The sequence below is a fragment of the Triturus cristatus genome, chromosome 7 (assembly GCF_964204655.1).
Source record: "Triturus cristatus chromosome 7, aTriCri1.1, whole genome shotgun sequence".
Taxonomy (NCBI): domain Eukaryota; kingdom Metazoa; phylum Chordata; class Amphibia; order Caudata; family Salamandridae; genus Triturus; species Triturus cristatus.
The window spans coordinates 1,701,296,935-1,701,317,439 of record NC_140590.1 but is presented as its reverse complement, the minus strand read 5'-3'; the positions used below and the strand labels follow the sequence as shown (position 1 = coordinate 1,701,317,439).

The following is a 20,505-nucleotide window of genomic DNA, read 5'->3' as shown; positions in this document are numbered from 1 at the left end:
TGTGGAATGGAGTGGAATTGCAGTCATGGAGTGGATTGGTATTTTGTGGTGTAGGGTGGCATTGTGTGGAGTGGAGTGGCATTCTGTGTAGTGAAGTGGAGTGGCATTGTGTGGTATGAAGTGGAGTGGAGTGGCATGGAGTGGAGTGGCACTGTGGGTGTGGAGTGGCATTGAGTGGAGAGGCGGAATGACACTGAGTGGAATGGCTTTATGTGGCAGGGAGTTGAGTGTCATTGAATGTTGTGGAATGGAGTGGAGTGGCCATGTGTGGTGTGGAGTGGAGTGGCATTGTTTGAAGTCAAGGTCAGTGGAATGGCATTGTGTGGTGTGGATTGGAGTGTTGTGTTTTGTTATGTTATATTGATTTTCATAGCGCACCAACCACCCGAGAGGCATTTTGAAGCATGGACTCAAGTAGCACTGTGTGCTGTAGAGTGGAGTGGCATTTTGGGACATGGAGTGGCATTGTGTGGAATGGAGTGGAGCACCACTGTGTGACATGGAGTGGAGTGGGATTGCAAGGAAAGGAGTAGAATTGCATGGAGTGGAGTAGCATTGTGTGGAGTGGCATTAGTTGATGAAGATTGGAGTGGTGTGCCTTTTTGTGGTGCGGAGTATAATGGCATTGTTTGGCATAGAGTGGAGTGGCATTGTGTGGCATGGAGTGAAGTGGCACTGTGTGGTGGGGAGTGGAGTGGTATTGTGTGGCAGTAGGTAGAGTTGCATTGGGTGGAACTGTGTGACATGGAGTCACACAGTTCCACCCCATTAACATCTGGCTCTTCTCCAGAACACACAATAATCAATACCACATAGCCACAGATGCTCCAGTACAACACCTGCACCCTGCCTCTCATGGACATATTGTATATCTTCAGCACAATTCATCCTAACACCATAGTATCACTACCATTTTGGAGTGTTACAGTCTTTGTACTTCAATTGAAACCATGTAATTCCTCCAGCACCTTCTATAGCATAGAAGTTAGTCATTCATATATCTTTATGGAAAGACAACGAAAAACTAATGGCCTCATTACAAGTATAGGTTCTATATACCACAACTGGGAAATAATGATACCACTGGGTTTGTTATTTATCGGGTGTGATAAATAACATCTATTATGAGCTTGTGGGGAATAACATGCAGAGTTTAGCACACCAAAACCTGCATGACAGGGTAATTACTGTATGTTTTTTTCCTGTTACATTTTCGGCAGGTTTGACCTGCCAAAATGTAACCAAGGTGTAAGTACTTTATGCAGCCGATGTGTTAAATATAACTCAACTCATAATTCGATCTGTGCACAAACAGGGGTTTGCACAGGGATTGGAAAAACAGCTGTCTCATACTCCGGCTCTATGTCCATTCTGACTGATGCAATCTTATGCTTCATAGAAATCTTATATAGTAGGTAAGCGTCAATACATCTCCATGGAAACCCACCTAACACCACAGGACCAATTCCATCTAGAGCAGAACAATCTTTGCACATCAGTGGAAACTATGTCATTCCATCAGCACCTTCTACAGCATAGAGGCTAGTCATCCATACATCTATATGGAAACCCACCAAAACACTATGTCCATTTTGGACTGCTGCAATCTTTACCTTTTTGAAGCACAACATATAAGCGAGGCTTCAATACACCTCCATGAAAACTCATCATAAAACCCATTTAGCTTCCTCAGCGTGGATATTAGTATGTATTAAAGCTCTATGAATGCGTTATCATAAGTATGGAATGGTCCAGACATTGAGACTACCAGGTTTTGTTTCTAGTGACAGACTTTTCGGGGCTTACTACTTACATTATCTGCGGTGATCTCCTGTTCAGGCTTCAGTAGAAGGACACTGAGGTCAACGGCCCTCACGGAACAAAGGGAGAGAGGAGCTGCGCTAAGCTGGAGCAGAATCTTGGCACCTGGGAGATCCTGCTGCTTTGAGAACCCAAGAGTGACCTGGCGAGAAACAAGAGAACTGAATCAACAACAAAGCCAAGAGTGATATTCAGAGAGACACTTCGAACCACATTGTAGAAAACAGACTTCACCGTTGATGCCATAGGATTCCTGAGTTCTTAAGTTGTACAACCTGCTCCCCTACTTCCTCCTATCTAAGGCCAACCAGGCAAATTTTCATTGGGACCTAAAAACGTCTTTTTGTGTAATTGGTTACCTCCCAGTCAAGCGCTAGGGAACCACTTCAGGGGTACACTAAAAATTAAATATATAAATAAATACATAGGCTTTTTAGGCCATGAGCAGAGATTTGCCACAATTACTGCATTTTGTTAATTAGGTGCTTAAAAAGGTAAATGGAGTCACATGCATAGTTTATGCTTTTCTTCATTATTTAGGGGCCGATTCACAGAACTAACTTAAGACAAAATCCTAAACTTACTACTTTTGGTATTCACAGAACCTAAGATTTTGTCTTAAGTTAGTTCTATGAATCGGCCCCTAAATAATGAAGAAAAGCATAAACTATGCATGTGACTCCATTTACCTTAAGTTTGTCTTAAGTCTGTCTTAAGTCTGTCTTAAGTCTGTCTTAAGTTTGTCTTAAGACAAACTTAAGACAAAATCCTAACTTCTGTGAATACCAAAAGGTGTAAGTTTAGGATTTTGTCTTAAGTTAGTTCTGTGAATCGGGCCTGTGCCTGTATTAGCTGTTCCTAAAATTTGGCCATTGGGGTTATTTCTAGGAAATATAAAAAGGGAATAATCAAGTGGCTACATCTGTTGCCTCCATCTTTTCCTGAAAGGTTAGCTTATGGATGAAGACAAGTGAATTCAGCCTTCATGTGCTTTATAAAAAAGACACCACACCTCCAAGGAGTGAGAACTGGGTTTAAACGTCCTCACAATTGAATTTCTGGTCTGTTTCTGCAACTTGACTGTAGCCATTATGTCCTTTGTCTCTGTGGAAGAGCTCTGACAGACTATGATGCAGCTGTGACTTCTTGTGGCAAGTATGCTATTAACAGAGATCCTGGTATAAGAAGACAAACAGCAAATGAGTAGTGGCACATAGATGTCAGACATAGCTTGCCACTAGTTGAGGTATTGAAAGCGGCCAAAAGTCTTCCAAACTGCCTTACTCTCCAAAGTGTGTTTCTGCCATTGGTGAGGTGAGTAGATAAGCCTCAGTCTGATGTTCCGATACATGAACTATAACTGTTTTCATCCCTCTAGTATCATTAAAGAAGACAACTCCATTGACCGTCTGCAACTCTTGACTACTGCTTCTTTCTTCGACACAACAGTCCCCACACCTAACCAACTCACCTTATTTTTGAAGCACTTAGCCACTTCAAACCCAGTCACATCAGCCACCATCTGCCCATTGTTGAGCACGATGTACCCCAAAATCCGGGCAAAGGGTGAAAAGTCAGAGTTGAGGGTCACACGGAGAGGGAACACACTCCACAAGCCTGCCAGGACAAAACAAACAGAATTCCTATGTTTCATCAAGCATCTCTACCCAGAAGATATGTTTCCAAAACTGTCAGAGTCCTCATTATGGGATGTTAACGATGATGGAGCAGAGACATCTGAGCTTTGCCTTATTCTGTTCCAAGGAGATTTTACTAACACTGAATTCAGTGCCACCCTGCGAGACAATTGAAACCAACTACGTTTGAAGTGCCCCTGTAGCGCCACATGACTCCGGGGACTATGTCTGGATAATGACTAGTCACTAGTAGGTGGGCATCTTATTACCGGCCCCTGGCACATATAAAATGATTCATAGGATCACCTATCTCTTTTCTCATCTCTTTTTCAGTGATAATCCCTGGACATCCAAGAGAAAGTCCAAAGCTCCATAGGGAAGCACGAGTAGCAACTCCCCTGTTTGTTTTAGTTTGGGACTGGTTGAGTGTGGGTTCTTACTCCTGTTCTCTCTGCTTGACAAAGTTGATAGCCATCATGCCTCTCTAACCTCAAAATGTCCATATGCATCCTCTCCTCATCATGCAAACCAACGTTGCCCTTAACCCAACACCAGCCTAGCAGTTTGTTGGAGTATCATACACACAAAACACAGATAGCCCTCTTATCAAACCACCACAGTCACCGTGGCTCACTCTTATGCTCTTAGTGTACGACCCTTCCAATTAGCGAGTCGCAAATTGCATTGTTTTGCGAATCGCAATTTGCAACTTGCAAATTGGAATTTACAACAGTGTCTCAGACACTGTTTGTAATTTCTAATGGGGTCGCAAATTGTCTGCCTCATTAATATTCATGAGGCAGGTGCAATTGCAGATTCCATTGGTAATGGCTAGCACTCCCAGAGATGGTGGCCTGCTGGGGTCAGCAGACCACCATGTCTGTGACTGCTTTTTAAATATAGCAGTTTTTTTAAATGCAGCCCATTTTCTTTAAAGGAAAATGGGATGCATTTAAATAAGAAAAATGAAACATTACTGTTTGATTTTTTAAGCTTAGGCAGTGGTCCTTGGGACCACAGCCTGCTCTTAGAAAATATTTGTAATGCCAGTCACAAAGAGTAAGGGGTCCCCTTGCGACCCCATCCTGTTTGGGAGTAGCTTACCACCTATTTGAAATGTGTGGTAAACGGCAAGTGTTTTGCGGTCGCAATTGCGCTCGCAAAACAATCTTTCATTGAAGTGCGAGTTGCTATTATGAAGGTACGCCCTTGGCACACCCCTTCCTAATAGCGAGTTGCAAACCCTATTTTACGAGTCGGTAATAGGTTACCGACTTGCAAAATAGGATTTGTAAATAGAGCAGACCTATTTTGCAGGCACAAGCGGGCCGATTTCCCGTTTGCGACCGAAAAAAATGGTCGTACGTGTGGCCTTTAAAACCATATTCTATTAAACATTTGCTTAGTACGTGGTTATGCAACTGACATTGCTAAGTCGATCATCCATAAAAATTTAGACATTCTCTTCATTACACTGACCTGAATCACTTTCACAACAGATGTCATCGTAAAGGACCTCATTTCTGAGAGATGTACCATCATCCACTAATCACACACAAACAAACCTAGAGGAGGCATCACCATCTTGAACAGGTTTTCCACCCTGTGTCTCTTTTCAACATCTTCCTGACAGACGAACTCTCACACCAAACATCTCCACCATTTATCATCTCATCAAACACCCTTCTGTGTACAGCAAAGACTTCATCTATGATTTCTTTGATTTCATCTCCTGAAACTTCGTTTTTTAATGGAGAGTTTAATCTTCCAGGGGCTCAGAATGTATGATACGAAAATGCAACATCATTGCTTCATTCAACTGACATCCCATATTACAGCTTCAACACATTTCAAAGGAAACACCCTTGATCTTGTATTCTCTGTCCTACCCACCCAAACTTGCAGATATCACGACCTTTCAAACTGATCAATTCTTATTTACATTGCCTAACTTAGGCCCCTCTGAATTAGCAACCAAACCATCTGTGACAACCACATATTCGATTAAGAATGACCCATCAGACACTGTTGGGCAAATACAGATCCTACTCAGTCCTGACACCGCCTCTGATGGTGACATGATTCTCTCCATGCTGAGTAATACTCACAAGTGCTCTGCAGAAAGGAGGTGCCTAAAGAACTGAAAGCAAACCTGTTAGTCTCATGGTATATTAAGGAACAGAATGGTGACAAAAGAAACGTTGGCAAATTTGAAAAGACATGGCATGAATCTAAATCCACTGCAAATATCACAATCCTCAAAATAACATAATTCAGAGTGAACAATGCATTGCTACCACCAAGGCTAACTACTTCATGGACACCATCCAAGAGTCTAACAATAAAAATAAAGTATTAATCAAATTGTTCAGACGCTGGTCCTTGTCATTCCCTACAGAAATTAATGGACGCTAATGAACGTTTTATTAATCAAACCAAAGCAATCATTGTCACATTGACAATTCCACAACCCATGTAACAGAAATGTACATTCAATCCCAGCGCACTGCATGACCTAGTATCCCATCAAACGCTTGTCAAAGTTATCCTTGAACAGCATCCAGCACGCTTTTATAATACCACCCTACTATGGTTGTGGTCTCCTCCCATCATCTATCATTACACCGTGGCATCTGGAGGCCCTTAAACCTACCCTGTATCAACCACTCACTCCTCATGGGTTTCTTCCTCTCATCCCTGAAAATGTGTCGTATGAGCTGCCTCCTCAAAAATCCAACCTTGCCCCAGAGGAGCTGTCTGTTTACTGTCCCTTCACACATACTCTCTTCCTAAGGGAAAGCTTTTGAGAGAACAAAAGATAACTAACTGTGAAAGCACTTTGATCTCCAAAGACTTGTCCAACTCTACCAATCAGGGTTTCACCCCAACTGTAGCTCAGAGAATGTAACTTTCCATATAGGAAATGATGATCTACCAACCACTGATATTGGTGAACCAATATGTTGACCCACTTGACAAAGGTCTATGCTATTGATCACCAGCACGTATGTGAAGCTTTCCATTAATACATAGGTATCACTGGCACCATCTTAAATTGGTTCACCGTAAAAATCACTGGCCAAAATAATTTGTACTTTCTCTCTAAACATCAGGATGCACGTCATCATGAGAGACGGTAGTATGTAAGTCCTTCTGAGAGAAGTTAGTCCCCTTCCCTACATAGTTGTACTTTTTTCTTGTATTATTCTGAGGCCAAAGAGTTGCAACATGAATACAACACAGAGGGGTAGTAGTGTTCCAAAACATTTGGAAAAAAACGCACATCAAAAAAACAACAATAATGTCATATAGACTAAGTCAATGACGTATTGGGTTTGTGTTTGCGGTAAGTATAGCGGGGTGCTGAAGAGGCTGTAGGCCCTCACTACCCAAGAGTGCCGTTGGTAAGTTGAAGAAACAACTTATCCAAAATCATTAAAGGAAAAAACAGCTAATAACGCACACCCATATTGAAAGTACAAACAGTTCTATATCAAACCCTTATCTTGGAACCAATATGTATAATAATTAGACCAGCAATTTTTCAAAGTCTTTCAAAATTCCAGAGTGTTCCAAAGTTCCATAAAATAGTTCACATAGACGTCAAATCTTCAGAAACGTATTCTTTTTAATGATTTTTCAAACTCATATCCAAATTCGCAACAGCCAACACGTGTTTCGTCCGTACTTGATAAGTACTATGACTTTCTCAATGCTAATGGTTGATAAGTCAAATCCTGACTTGAAATAGCGACGTCCAGGTAAGGTAATGATTCAATGAAATGTATCACGATGGCTATATAAAGATGTCGTCAGTTCAAGAACATTCCAACGCAGATTTATAGTCGTCCATGTTGATAAAACTCAAAAGTAGCGAGTGGATATTATGTATCGATCCGTGGGAATGAGTTTAAATATATCGAAACGTGCTTGATAACGCTGAGAGAGAGTAGCCCTGTTTCTCTCTTGTGAAATTCGATCCTGGATGATAACCTACTGGCGCTTTTATATTTACTATACCTGCTTAAGCAAATTCTTAACTTGTTACGCATTTTCTCTGTTAAAGTATTTCTTGCTTGGCTCTTGCTGCTGCAACTCTTTATTTCTCCATTCTCCAATTCTGCTGTTCTTCAAACCTTTGCCCCAAACCATCCATCTTGGCCTTAACTTAGTATTCACTGCCCTCCTTTTAAACAACTCAGAAGGTGTTTTACCAGTAGTTGCATGTTGAGACATTCGATAAGCTGTTATCCTGTCTTGCATTACTTGTTTCCAATTCAAACAATTAACTCTTGCTAACTGTATGCTCTATTTTAATGTCTTATTCACCCTCTCAATTGCACCATTTGTCTCTGGGTGATACACAGAACATCATTTGTGAGTTATAGCACAGTTCATTGAAAACTTCTCCATTTCTTTAGAGCAGAATTGAAGACTATTATCTGACAACATAGAATTGGGATAACTTTCTCTTTTACAATCTCATCTAAAATGTCATCACTTTAGCAGATGTTTCAACTGTTACACATGTAAACTCTATCTACCTAGAGTATAGATCTATGACAACTATAAGTTAAGGAATGTGATGATCCTCTTTGGTAAGGTCCCATGATGTCTATTGCTATTCCATCCCAAGGATATTTTGGAAGCTTCCTACATACCATGGGCATTTGTCTACATACCAATGCTTTGTCAATTACTTTGCACTGCATACAGACTCTGCCATCCGCTCTACTTCCATGTCCATCCCTGGCCATCAAAGTGCAATCTTAATCTCTCTTTTGTTTTCACAATTCCCATGTGACCTTCCTGTGCAGATTTCAGACATCTGGCACCTAAACCCAATGGTGGTACTCACTTTCTTCCACAAATAAGTATGATATTTTTAACTCACAACTCATGTGGGATCATGGACCATGGCTTACCTAATGATTTACCGTGACTAGCTTCCACTTCCCCAATTATTTTGGAAATTGATTGATCTTCATCTACCTCAGTTCTCCACTCCTCATCTTTTATGGTTCCCATAGTGACTTCACATACACTCACCCCTTCATCCACAAATGTTTCTGACCTCTCCTCAATGTCTTCCACTTCTACCAATCTTGATAAATAATCTGCCGACCTGTTGTTCACTCCAGGACTATATCTCACAGTGAAGTCATGTTCCTGTAGTGTAATGCCACCCGCCCCTCCTTATACATGAGCAAACCACATCCAATACCTTCTTCCAAAACACTTCTCTCAAAGGTTTATGGTTAGGCAACTCTTTGAATTTCATACCTGTTAGATTTGGGGGTCTCTAGTTGGCACAGGTAGGTACTTGTGACAAATAGGTGCCCTTGCCTCTAGTCAGGGTAAGGGGGTACACTTCTAAAATAACCCCTGCCCACCCCCTTGGTAGCTTGGCACGAGCAGACAGGCTTATCTCAGAGGCAGTGTGTAAAGCATTTGTGACCACATACAGTAATTCAGTGACAACACTACAAATGGATACCACACAGGTTTTATATAAAAAATACGTATACTTTATATAGATTTACCACAAGTCCATAAACGACAAAAATACACAATACTATTACTTTAAGATGGTAGTTTTTGCTTAGTTCAGTTCAGTTCTTAAGATGCGACACTTTGCTTCAATGTACCTTACGATGCGTTGCGCTTCCACGACAAGTAATGTCGCAGCGATGGAAATGCGGCAAAGTTCTGGTGCAAAGAAATAAAGACGTGAAGATCTTCCAGATGCGGCATGCTTCTCTGGGGATGCGAGAAGTTCTCGGTTTGATGCGTGGACTGCAGCGGCGCCACCCTTGTTCAGAAGTGCGACAGCAACAGCTCCAACTGCGACACTCTTCTCCCACGATGCATGAAGCTTCCGCACGATGCAACAACTAGAGCGGCGACATCCTTGTTCAGAAATGCGACGGCAGCAGCTCCGATGGCGTCACGCTTCTCGGGGATGCGAGGCGCTATCTCCGATGCGGTGCAATGCGACAGTTCCAGTGGCGACACCCTTGTTCAGAAGTGCGACGGCAGCAACAGCGATGGCGACACGCTTCTTCCTCGTTGCGAGACTCTTCTCTCGATGCGGTGCAGTGCAACAACTCCAGCGGCGACACCCTTGTTCAGAAGTACAACGGCAGGCAGCAGCGACGGTGACACGCTTCCTCTTCGTTGCGAGACGCTTCTCTCGATGCGGTGCAGTGCGACAACTCCAGCGGCGACACCCTTGTTTGGAAGTGCGACGGCAGCAGCAGCGACGGCGACACGCTTCGGCTTAGTTGAGTCGCGCTTTCAGCTCCTTGCGACACGCAGTCCCTCAGAAGGCCCAAAACAGCAACAGGCACTTCCAAAGAACTCTGAGGAGCTGGGGGTTGAAGTCTATTGTTCCTGAGACTTCAGCAGGAGGCAAGCTCTATTCCAAACACTTGGAGATCCTTACAAGTTGAAATAAGCACACAAAGTCTCTTCTCCTTCCTTTGGCAGACAGGCAAACCACTGCAGGCCAATCCCCCAAGCAGCACTTCAGCTTAGGGATAGTCTCTCCTCAGTTTCTTCAGGTTCCGCTCCTCAGTAAAGGTTTCTTCTTGTTCCAAAAGTGATCTAATTTCTTGGGATCAGGGTCCCAATATTTATACCCCAAAATCCTTTGTCCTCTGAGGGCAGAGGGGCCTTTGCCCAGTCCAAACCAGTTCTGGAGCACTCTGTTTACATGACTCCTTCTTTCCTTTCACAGTGCAGAGCAGAAACATCAGGCGCCCCACAGGAGGTGGAGCCAGCTTTGTGGAGGGAAAGCACAGCCCTGGAGCACTTTGTTGACATGATTCCTTCTCTCCTTTCACAGTGCAGGGCAGAGACATCAGACGCACCACAGGGGGTGGAGCCAGCACTGTGGGGGGCAGGCACTGTCCTATTCAGGTCCCAGGTGCAACTCCTCCCTCCCATCTAGATGCAGATCTCTCTATTCACCACTGGGCGGACTCACCCTGTCTCCTGGAATCCCCCAACCCTGTCACTCAAACCCCAGACATGGAATACACAACCTAGCAGAGGCAGGCTTGAAAGGTTAGGCAACAAAATACCTACTTTCTAAAAGTGGTATTTTCAAACACAGAATGTTAAAACCCCCTTCACTAAAAGATGTATTTTATCACTCTGAGTTCAGGCATACTAAACTTGAATTTCTACCATGTTCTCTGAGTCAGTTAAGATTGTAAACATGTAATAATCTAACAGCCCATTCTGGCCTATGGAGAACAGGTAGCCTTGCAATGGTGAAAAACGAAAATAGCTGTAATTCACTATTAGGACATGCCACACACATCAGGGCATGTCGTACCTTATACTTACAATGCACCCTGCCCTTGGGCCTACCATAGGGGTGTCTGATATGAAGAAAAGGGAGGGTTTAGGGACTGGCAAGTGGGTGCACTTGCCCAGTCAGCATGACAGTACCAGACAGCACACAGGCTCTGCAATGGCAGACCTTAGACACATTTTACAAGGCTGCTTCTGTGGGTGGCACAACCAGTGCTGCAAGCCCACCAGCAGCATTTGTATTTACAAGCCCTGGGCACACTCAGTGCACTGTACTAGGGTCTGACTAATAAACCAAATCAGTCAATTATGGAATCCCCAATTCATACATCAATTTACAATAGGGAGAGCATATGCACTTTAGCACTGATCAGCAGTGGTAAAGTGCCCAGAGTCATAAATCAGCCAACAACAGGTCAGAAAAAATACAGGAAGAAGGCAAAAAGTTCAGGGATGACCCTGCAAAAAGGGCCAAGTCCAACAATACCCCAAATAATATTTCTGAATTTGCTTAGGGCTCCAAATATGGCCAATGCCGGTTTTTCAATAACTGAATAGTTTACCTCTGCACCCTTGAGGCACCGAGATACACAGGCAAACAAATGTTCTTCTTCTCCCCTCTTCTGAATCAGCACTGCACCAAGCATGTTAGCACTAGTATTTGTTACCACACATGTTTCCTCTCCAGGAACAAAACCTTGTAAAATGGTGCATTTTCAAGACCCGTTTTGACAGATTCAAACAGCTTCTGATAATTTTCGTCACAGACAAACCCACATTTTTTTCCTAATAGCCTCCGCAGACGTTCTGTTTTGTCAGACTATTTTGAAATAGACTTGCAATAGTACTCAACCATTCCCAGAAATGATCCTATTTATTCCTTTTTGTCTAGCTTCTTTAGTTTTTGAATTGTATCAACTAACTATTTCTTGGGAGATACTCCCTTCCCTGAAATGTGGTGACGTCAATAATCTACTTCACATACACCAAACCTACATTTATCTTTCCTTAATGTCAATTCAGCTTTCCTCAATCTATGAAAGTGAAAATCAGTTTGTTTTTAGTAGGTGGTTTCTGTAGAAGCTCCAAAGTATCTCCTGAGTGTACAATCTGCAGCACCCATTGGTTGTGGTCAATGGTATGGACTCCTAAGGGAAATACTTGCTCAGATTGGGACAGTGGGCAGAGAAGCACCTGCTGGAAGTTCTTTTTTGTCGCATGAGTGCAATTGAGAAGCGCTCCTCTTTCATCTGGACAATCTAACCTAACCTTGCTTTAGGTTCCACTAGGATGTGTACTTCTGATCAAACCCGTTTTGTCGTGGGGAGTAATATGGTCGGCCTTGACACTCATACTGATTGAAAGGTCCCTTGTAAGATTGGGATCTACATGTGCCATGATTTCCAACCTGACAATGGGGAACGAGTTAGGATGTGAATATATGAAAAATCCAATACTGGAGAACTTTAGAATATGTGGGCCTAGTTGTCCTCAGTTCACATTCTACAAGTATCCGCATATCTCTATACCCCCATATGTTGGTTACATTGCATGTACAGTTCTCCACTGCCCTTTGGGGATTACTTTGCTTCTTGTAACCCACCCCCAAAGAAAACTGAAAGAAAGAAAAAGAATTTGCACACTCACCACTGTTTCTGGTGATATCGATATTTTGTTGGCCAGTCTGAACAATCCCACCTTTGCCTGTTATCTGTTGATTAAAAGCGTACCTTTTAATATAACCATCAAAATAATTATTATCACTCATATTCATGTTAAGATTCTGGCACTGCATCAGTTTCTGGTGCTCTAAAGTCCAGCGTCCGGAAGCAGAAGTCTGCCGGATGCAGACGCTGCAGTAGCTGGTCAGAAGATCAGAGAGCAGAACTGGATGGCATTTGAAAACACAGTGAAAGGTGGTCTAAGAGGGTGGGATGGGGCAGGCCCGTGTGTAGTTTAGTAAAGAGTCACCTATTTAGCGTGAGTCTCATGCCATAAAATAAATTTCACTCATTGCATGTCCTGCTTTTTTGAACATTGTGCTCTACTCTGAAACGAGACCCTTTCCATCTCAAAACAGGTACAGTTCACCCCGCTTTAAAGAAACCATGAATAGACCCAGCAGACATGGCTAACATTTGCCACTATTACAATACCCCTCTACATTATTTGAGCAGGCAGCAGGGAAACAGCTGCAGATTGTGTTGATTTTCAGGTTCTCTTGTATCCTAGTGAGGAAGGCTTTTGCCCAGAGCCAGAATTAGTAGTGACTCCCATAATGGATGAATTGTGCATGATAGTGGACAGTGGCATTCATGGTCCCTGAATTATTTTGATCTGTTTGCAGCCTGTGACATACTATCAACCAAGAAATGCTGTTAGATCTACTTGCTGCAGGCGCGGCTGGCACAGGTAACAGCAGGGAGACGGGTTGGCGGGACAGGGGAGGGGCTGGATGGAAGGCATCAACATATAACATGATAGGTCAAATTAAATAAATAAATAAAACCACTTACCTTACGCTCGCCGCATTGCCAAGTTGGCGATGCGGCGAGAGCAAGGTAAGTGGTTTTTGATTCAGTTTAAACTGATAGAGTTGTTTATCTGAACTTAAATGCATGGTACTGATGATACACAAACTCTGGCTAACATGGGGGTTTTAGGTTTCATGCACCATCTTGTATGTGATATTTCATGCCAAGTGACCTGCATCACACTGATAAACTTGTATTTTCATGTCTCAGCAGAATAATGTTCGAATGTACTCTTCACAGGTAAGACAACGACTTTCATATTAAACTGTTGCTTTGGTACAACTGCCCCTGTTCACAGTTGCACTTAGCTGTATTATTAGAATCAAACATTTTGTAACAATATTTGTTGTAGTACAGGTAGTATCAATGAGAAGCTCCATGTTGTAGAATAATTATTTTCATAACTCTTTTTATTAATTTTCACGAACTAAAAATAAAGTACAACACATGCCAGTGAAAACTGAGCACATAAATAAAATGCAAGATATGTGTCGCTCCTATATGTGTTGTAAGGTGACTGATCATTGCTCGCTCCTGCACTGCAACCTTAAACACGTCACATTGTATACACTTCTATCTCCTACAGGTACCATGTCTGAGAGTACTTCCCACTAATAGTCCAGGGCCCAGCAAGATCCGATTTTGTCTTATTTCATGCACACCCCATGTGCTTTGTAGTCCTGCTTCTCCATTGTTATGCAATGATCCATTCTCCCAGCAGTGCCTCACCAAATCTCTCTTCATGACCAAGCAGCCTATAGCTATGAGTGCGCAAGATGGGAGTGTCTCCGTTAAAGTGTCCTTGATTCCCAGTATAGCTATCTTGGGGTCTAAGTCCAAGTGGTTCTCCACCACCCAACCCAGAGCCCACAGATCTGTGTTAAGGGTAGAAATCCAATGAGGAATCGGGGCCCGAAATGCATTCCACATAGGACTCTTAGCAGGAAAATCGGTGTACCGTGTCAAAGGCATGCTCTATATCCACGAGAAGCGCGTCGTCATCGGAAAGCTCATATGCCCAAGTTAACCCTAAGTTTCAATGATGAAGGCAATGCCCAGTGTTCCTGCTGAGCATGAATCCATTTTGGTCTGCGTGCACTATGGAGCACACCACCTTGACAAGACGACTGTCCAGTATTTTGACAAGAATTTTAACTTCTAGGTTGATTCCGAAAATGGGACGATATAAGGCACACTCCTTCGGGGTCTTGTCTTGTAGTTGCACTGCATACGTTGCTGGGCAACTGTTCCTTGTCAAAGGCATCCTCATACAGGGCCACAGGGCCAATAGGTGAGAGACTCTAAAAGGAATCCATTGGGGGCCAGGGTTTTCCCAGAGGGCATTGATATAAAAATCTGTTGAATCTCTACGGCGGTAAGGGGGAGATCTAGTTCATCCTGCTCCACCTACAGGAGGGTTCTCATTGGCTAATCTTGGACAATGGATTTTCACCTCTCGAGGAGAGGGGAGCAGCTGGCGGGAATATAGTGCACAGTAGTAGAAAGAAAACTCTGAGGCCATGAGATACACCACCTGAATTATGTCCTCCGTCGAGGTCCACAGCTCGGCCACCACACTAGATGGTCGGCCTGCAGTCGCTACCCAATAAATCAACTTATCCACTTTGGCCCCATGTTTATATGCCCTTCCCTTTAAATGGAAGTAAACCAGGTGTGCCGTTTCCAGGAGTTTCTGTTTAAGAGCCAGTCAGGCCAGTTCAAACTGCTGCCACGGCAAGGGTGTAGGAGAGGTCAACACTGCCCTGTCAAGACGGATAACCTCCTCTTCAAGAATTCGCTCTTCTGTTCTCTAGTTGTGCCACATATGTGTGAAAAGCCCCGCCCCAGGACCATTTTGAAGGCCGTACATAGCAGAATTAGGGAGGGGCCTGGACTCTTTTTCAGCTCAAAATAGTCAGTGATGGTGTCTCAGATATGCTCAGTGAACTCGTCATCTAGATACCACCATGTGTTTATGTGGCCCGGTCCTCTTCCCCTGTTGCCCTGCGGCCTACTGTCAGCATCACTGATGAGTAGAGAGGCCCCTCAGGAGAATGCACATATGTGTAATGCTACCAACCTCTGTAGAGGCTGCAGGGCTGAGTAGTAAGTGTACTGTCTGTCAGGTGGAGCTGCCAGATATCGACTAGTCCTAGGGCCCCAGCCCACAGCTGGAGGGGCAGGGCCCATGGAACCATCAAGCTGAAGATTGTATCATATTGGCAGTCCATTATGGTGGTGAGGTCGCCGCCCACTATGGTGAGATCTGGAGGGGTTGCAGCGAGCAGCTGGAGACCACCTCCAGTTTAGAGTCCAGCTGATGAGGGGGAATGTACACACAAAAGAGCAACTATGCTTGACCCTCCAGTGTTCCTGTGATCATTACAAAGCAGCTCAGTGGGTCCATTGAAACTGTATGGACGACCACAAGTAAGGTTTTCTTACACAAGAAAGCCACCCCCCTAGATCCACTGGTATGTCCCGCATGGTATACCCAGAAAGGAACACTATCTGGCTAACGGGTAATTCTCCCGTAACAGAAGTACTGCAGGGTGAAACCTTTTGGCGTAGGATAGGACCATCCCTCGCTTGATCATGTTGTTACTCTAGTTGACATTCCAGGAATGATATTGAGGCCCCTAGAGGGCACCCAGGAGTTAGGTTGATACCCATATAGAGCGAGTGAGTAATGGTGCATGTTGTGTAGAGGAACACAATCAGCCTGGCACTGAAACATTATATAAATAAACCATGGAACGAAAATCCTCAAAACTGAGCTGTAACCATTGGCAACTGAATTCCAACCCCATTCCCTTCCCTACACTTCCTCTCTGTGAAGCATCTGTCACCCCTATTACAAAACATGAACACTAAAAGTCCCAAAACCAAGTCACACAGAAATAAAGAAACAGTGGGGGGCCTCCCATCTGTAGCATCCTTTCGGTAGAACTGATAATAGAGTTTAGTGATTTGAAGAGCCGCAAGTTGAAATGGCCCCTCAGGGCCACCAGCATTCAGGTCTCCTCTAGCACAGTTCCTTGTTCAGGGGAGCCCCAGAGAGACACATGTCATGGATGCATCAGGTGGTATGGTGTTGAGTCCTACAAGTGATGCCTTTGCCTTTCCACACTTGAGGAATGGTCATTGAATGGGCAATGAATAGGACGATCCTCCATCAATGAATAGGCACTCTCGGGTGTGTGGAAAAACATTGAGTTGTCATCGTAGATAACGTTGATGTGAGCAGGTAGTGCAGCATGTTTTGAATTTGCATGGCCTTGAATTTCTCCTTGATTGCCTGGAAGGAGCAATACTGTTGTTGCATTTTTGATGTGTAATATGGAAAGAGTATAACAAGGAATCCCTCACAGTGTAATTTACCCAGTTTATGGGCTTCACGCTGGATGACATCCCTGTCCTGAAAGTTCAAGATTATCACAATAATTGGTCTCAGAGAAGCTCCAGCTACCTGTGCCCCCATTCCACTACAAAGCAGAAAGATAACTACCCTGCAGGGAACCAAAACTTGATCCACTCTGTAATAAATCTTGCGAGGAGGGCCCTTCCCTCCCCTCAAGAACCCTAACAATTTGGATTTTGCTCCTCCTCGACCTTCCTTATGCATCCACCGCCCTGGCCTCTAATTGTCCCCATCTACTCTGGAGGGCTGCCATTGTGGCCTGGAAGGCGCTAGTGGAGTCCACCACTTCTGAGAGTCTCCCCAAATCCTCGGTCACCTTGTCAACTGTGTTTCAGAGTTCTTGATGGAGCAGTGACAGTTTGATGCTCTGTTCCCCAATCTTTCCCTCCAGCAACGTTCTCAAGTCCAGTACTGCTTGAAGGATGGAGGTGGTGGAATCTGTAGGAGTAGCGCCCCTCCTGATTTTCCACCATGGTGGCAGGTCTGGCCAATTTATTGGCCTTGACCTGGGTCTGACCGGTTGTCCTTTCTTTGTCCATAGCCCCTTTTGAAGTCGGTACTCACCTCGCTGCAGAAATCACAAGCCAGCCAGCCCGGCCATCCCTGGGAAGTGAGGTGTGCAGCCCTAAAACAAAATTGGGAGGCCACGATGGTACATGGGGACCCAAGTGTGTCATCATGCTGAGCTGCCTCTCCATGGGGAGCCCCCTCTCCTCGACCTCGATGCAGGTAAGGACCACCACACAGAGGGACGAGGTAGGGTGTCCACAATGCAGGTGGACAACGGTATGAGAATTGCCCTTGATGGAGCAGGTAAAACAACATTTTGTATACCTCCTCTAATTTGCATGAAATTAATTACGTAATCATTCTAAATCTATCTTGCACTAATAGGTTTAAAGTGAAATTTTACTAACCAACATTTACACCTTGATAAACACGAGATACACGTGGGACTAAAATGCTAATTGCATGGTAGAACAATTAATTAATTAACTATGGTACGCAAACTAACTTTAGATTATTGAGAAATAGAAAATTGCATGATTTATGTTGCTTTTGTGATTGTTTGTGTTACCAGGACTACAAAATGGTAAGTATTATTGCTTTAAATGTCGCTACAGCTAGGGAAATACTAATATACATTGGGATTAGTGTGGGTTTAAGCATTAGAATCTCAATTTCTACATTTTAATTACTGTTATGTCTGTTTTTGCTTAAGTTGGCATTCGGGCCTACTAGGCCACAGTATCCAAGAGGGAGTCTCTATAGAACCGCCACCATGTGAGCGCAATGACTTCTGCGCAGAATCGGTTGGCTCTGGAGATCTCCAAATGACCTCAGATCTGTGACACCGTGTTCCTTGTCAAGGATATGAACGTGTTTGTCTGCCAACTGCCAACAGTGTGAGAACAGCGAAAGACACAATACAGAACCTGTACTGAAATGCCTTCTCTTCTTCTAAATATTACATTCGCAACTTTCGCCTGGGAAGAAAAGGGATAGTATACAAATTGCGCCTTCCTATGCCAAGTCGCATGGAGAACCAGTTTACCCTGGGAAACTTTTAGAAAACTTGTAGATAACCCCGGACTGTCCAATCAGAACATTTCTCTACCCCTAAAATGTTGCATGTTAAAATGAAGTAAGAGGGAAAAAGGGTATAAAGTGCCCTCATCCGCCAAAGGGGGTGGTCATCGGGCTGATCTTTCATGGTGTTGGGTCTGCATTGAGCTGGTGGCGATTTCCCTGGTTTGCCTTGGATTTCTTGCTTTTGGGAAGTTATTTCGTCTGACGGTTTCATCTTTGCTGTGGGTCGGACAGTTTATCCCGGAGTTTGTACCAGAGAATGTGGATAACTCTCTTTTTGCTCAGAGAGTCGCCAACACTTGCTAATTGGTAATTAATCAACTGTGTTTTCTAATTCACGCTCGTTTGCTAAATGTCTGATTTCTCTTTAAAATAAACTGAATTTATATTATGAACTGTAGTGAATAAATGCTAACACAGAGAAATATTATTAGATTAACAAAATTGAATTAATACATGAGTGTGTGGTTCTTTAATTACAGAAAATAATCAAAGGTGTCCTAGGCTTTAAATGTGTTTTAGCTGGTTCTAATTCACGATCAACCAGTCCAACTAATTGGTCCATCGACCAAGTGGTGGAGTACCTTGATGTTAAGGTCAGGATTCTGCAGGTGCATATGTATAAAATGTATCTAATGAAAAGAAAATTAATCCTGATAGATAATAAGGTACCCACATGTCCAGCGCTTTTTCTCCTATGTACGGATTCGAATGAGACGAGTGCATGTTGGAGTCATAGGCCCCACCAATGAATGAGTGTATGGATGAGTTGTTGTGATTATGAATCTGTGACATAGGGAGAATATGTAAATGTTGCCCCTTGCGCTGCATCACGCTCTTCGCTCCCCAACCACAATGTGGCATTGACAGAAGAGCAAGTGTGGGACGCCCGCCTCTCTCACTGTATGTATCACGGTTGTTGGGGAAAGCTCACCTTCGGGCGTCCCCTGGAATAGCGTCGGCCCTGTCTCCACTCGTCCATGAGGCCAGTTGCGGTTTCTGTCTGCCAGCCATCTGATCTCTGCACCAAGGGTGCAAAGCTGTCGTCGCGGCTCGCAGGGAGAGGCTACTGTTTGAGTCAGAAAGTCCACGCAACCCTGGTGTGCCACATGCCTTCCTCAACAGAAGCCCAGAGGGGTCTGTCCTTATGGCGAAGCCTTTCGCAGTGGCTCAGGTGAAAGGCAGTGGGGCCAGAGTGTGGGGAAGCTATGAGTGATGCAGCATTGCAGGGGCCCACTGGAAGCAGCCAGGGTGTTCCTAGCAGAACACCGCTTCTTGCTCTCTCCTTGAGCCTGGGCAAGGACTTGACCTCACAGCTCACTCAGAACTCCTTGAGCTGCAGTCCTTTAGAAAATCTCTAACACCCGGGGGAGGCAGCAGACAGTCCCCTCTATTCTCAACCCTCTGAGGTGATGTCAGGTCACCCAGAATGCCAGAACATGACAGATTGCACGAGACTCAGAGCGGAACTCAGAGTTTAGTGACCACCATCTAGTCCATTTGCTACACCCTCCCCATGTTGTAGATGCAAGAGAGATTTTCTAAATATTTTCTCTTGCAACTATTTCACTGCTTAATTCTGAGTGGCCTAATGTGTGGGAATCATGTTTAACTGTACTAAATGTATTAAATCCTTAGTAAGAACCATACAAAAGTGTGTTTTTTATTTGTAGGGAACTCCTTTGCTTATTGTCCCTTGAAAGCTAACCCAAGCTGGATTTCTCTCCCATTTTATGCTTTGTAATTTGCTGCTCTGATATTTACTGAGTTCTTTCAATCAATCAATCAATCATTTAATTTGTAAAGCGCACTACTTACCCGTAAGGTGGGAGGGGGGGTGCTGCTGCTACTGGTCGAAGAGCCAGGTCTTGGGTTGTCTCCTGAAAGTCAGCAGGTCTTCGGTTTGTCGTAGGTAGACAGGGAGGGTGTTCCAGGTCTTGGCGGCGCAGTGGGAGAAGGACCTGCCTCCAGAAGTGGTTCTACGGATGCGTGGGACCGTGGCCAGTGCGTGGTCAGCAGAGTGGAGTTTCCTGTTGGGTACGTAGAAGGAGAGTCGACTGTGGAGTGCCTTGTATGCGTGGATCAGAAGCTTGAAGGAGATTCTCCTGTCGACAGGGGGGCCAGTGCAGTTTCCTCAGGTGGGGGGTGATGTGGTCGCGGCGCGGGATGTCGAGGATCAGGC

The 20,505-nt window shown here is 44.1% G+C and overlaps 1 protein-coding gene across 1 annotated transcript in view; it reads right to left on the bottom strand.

Annotated features, from left to right (window-relative positions):
* Positions 1–20,505, bottom strand: part of LOC146812812 (alpha-2-macroglobulin-like protein 1) — a 761,857-nt gene that overhangs the window by 505,755 nt on the left and 235,597 nt on the right. The window contains exons 13-15 of the mRNA XM_085615204.1: positions 12,426–12,489; positions 3,293–3,438; positions 1,814–1,963 (exon numbers count right to left, since the gene is read on the bottom strand). Of these exons, the coding sequence (XP_085471330.1) occupies positions 1,814–1,963; positions 3,293–3,438; positions 12,426–12,489 (360 nt within the window). The remainder of the gene's footprint in view (positions 1–1,813; positions 1,964–3,292; positions 3,439–12,425; positions 12,490–20,505) is intronic.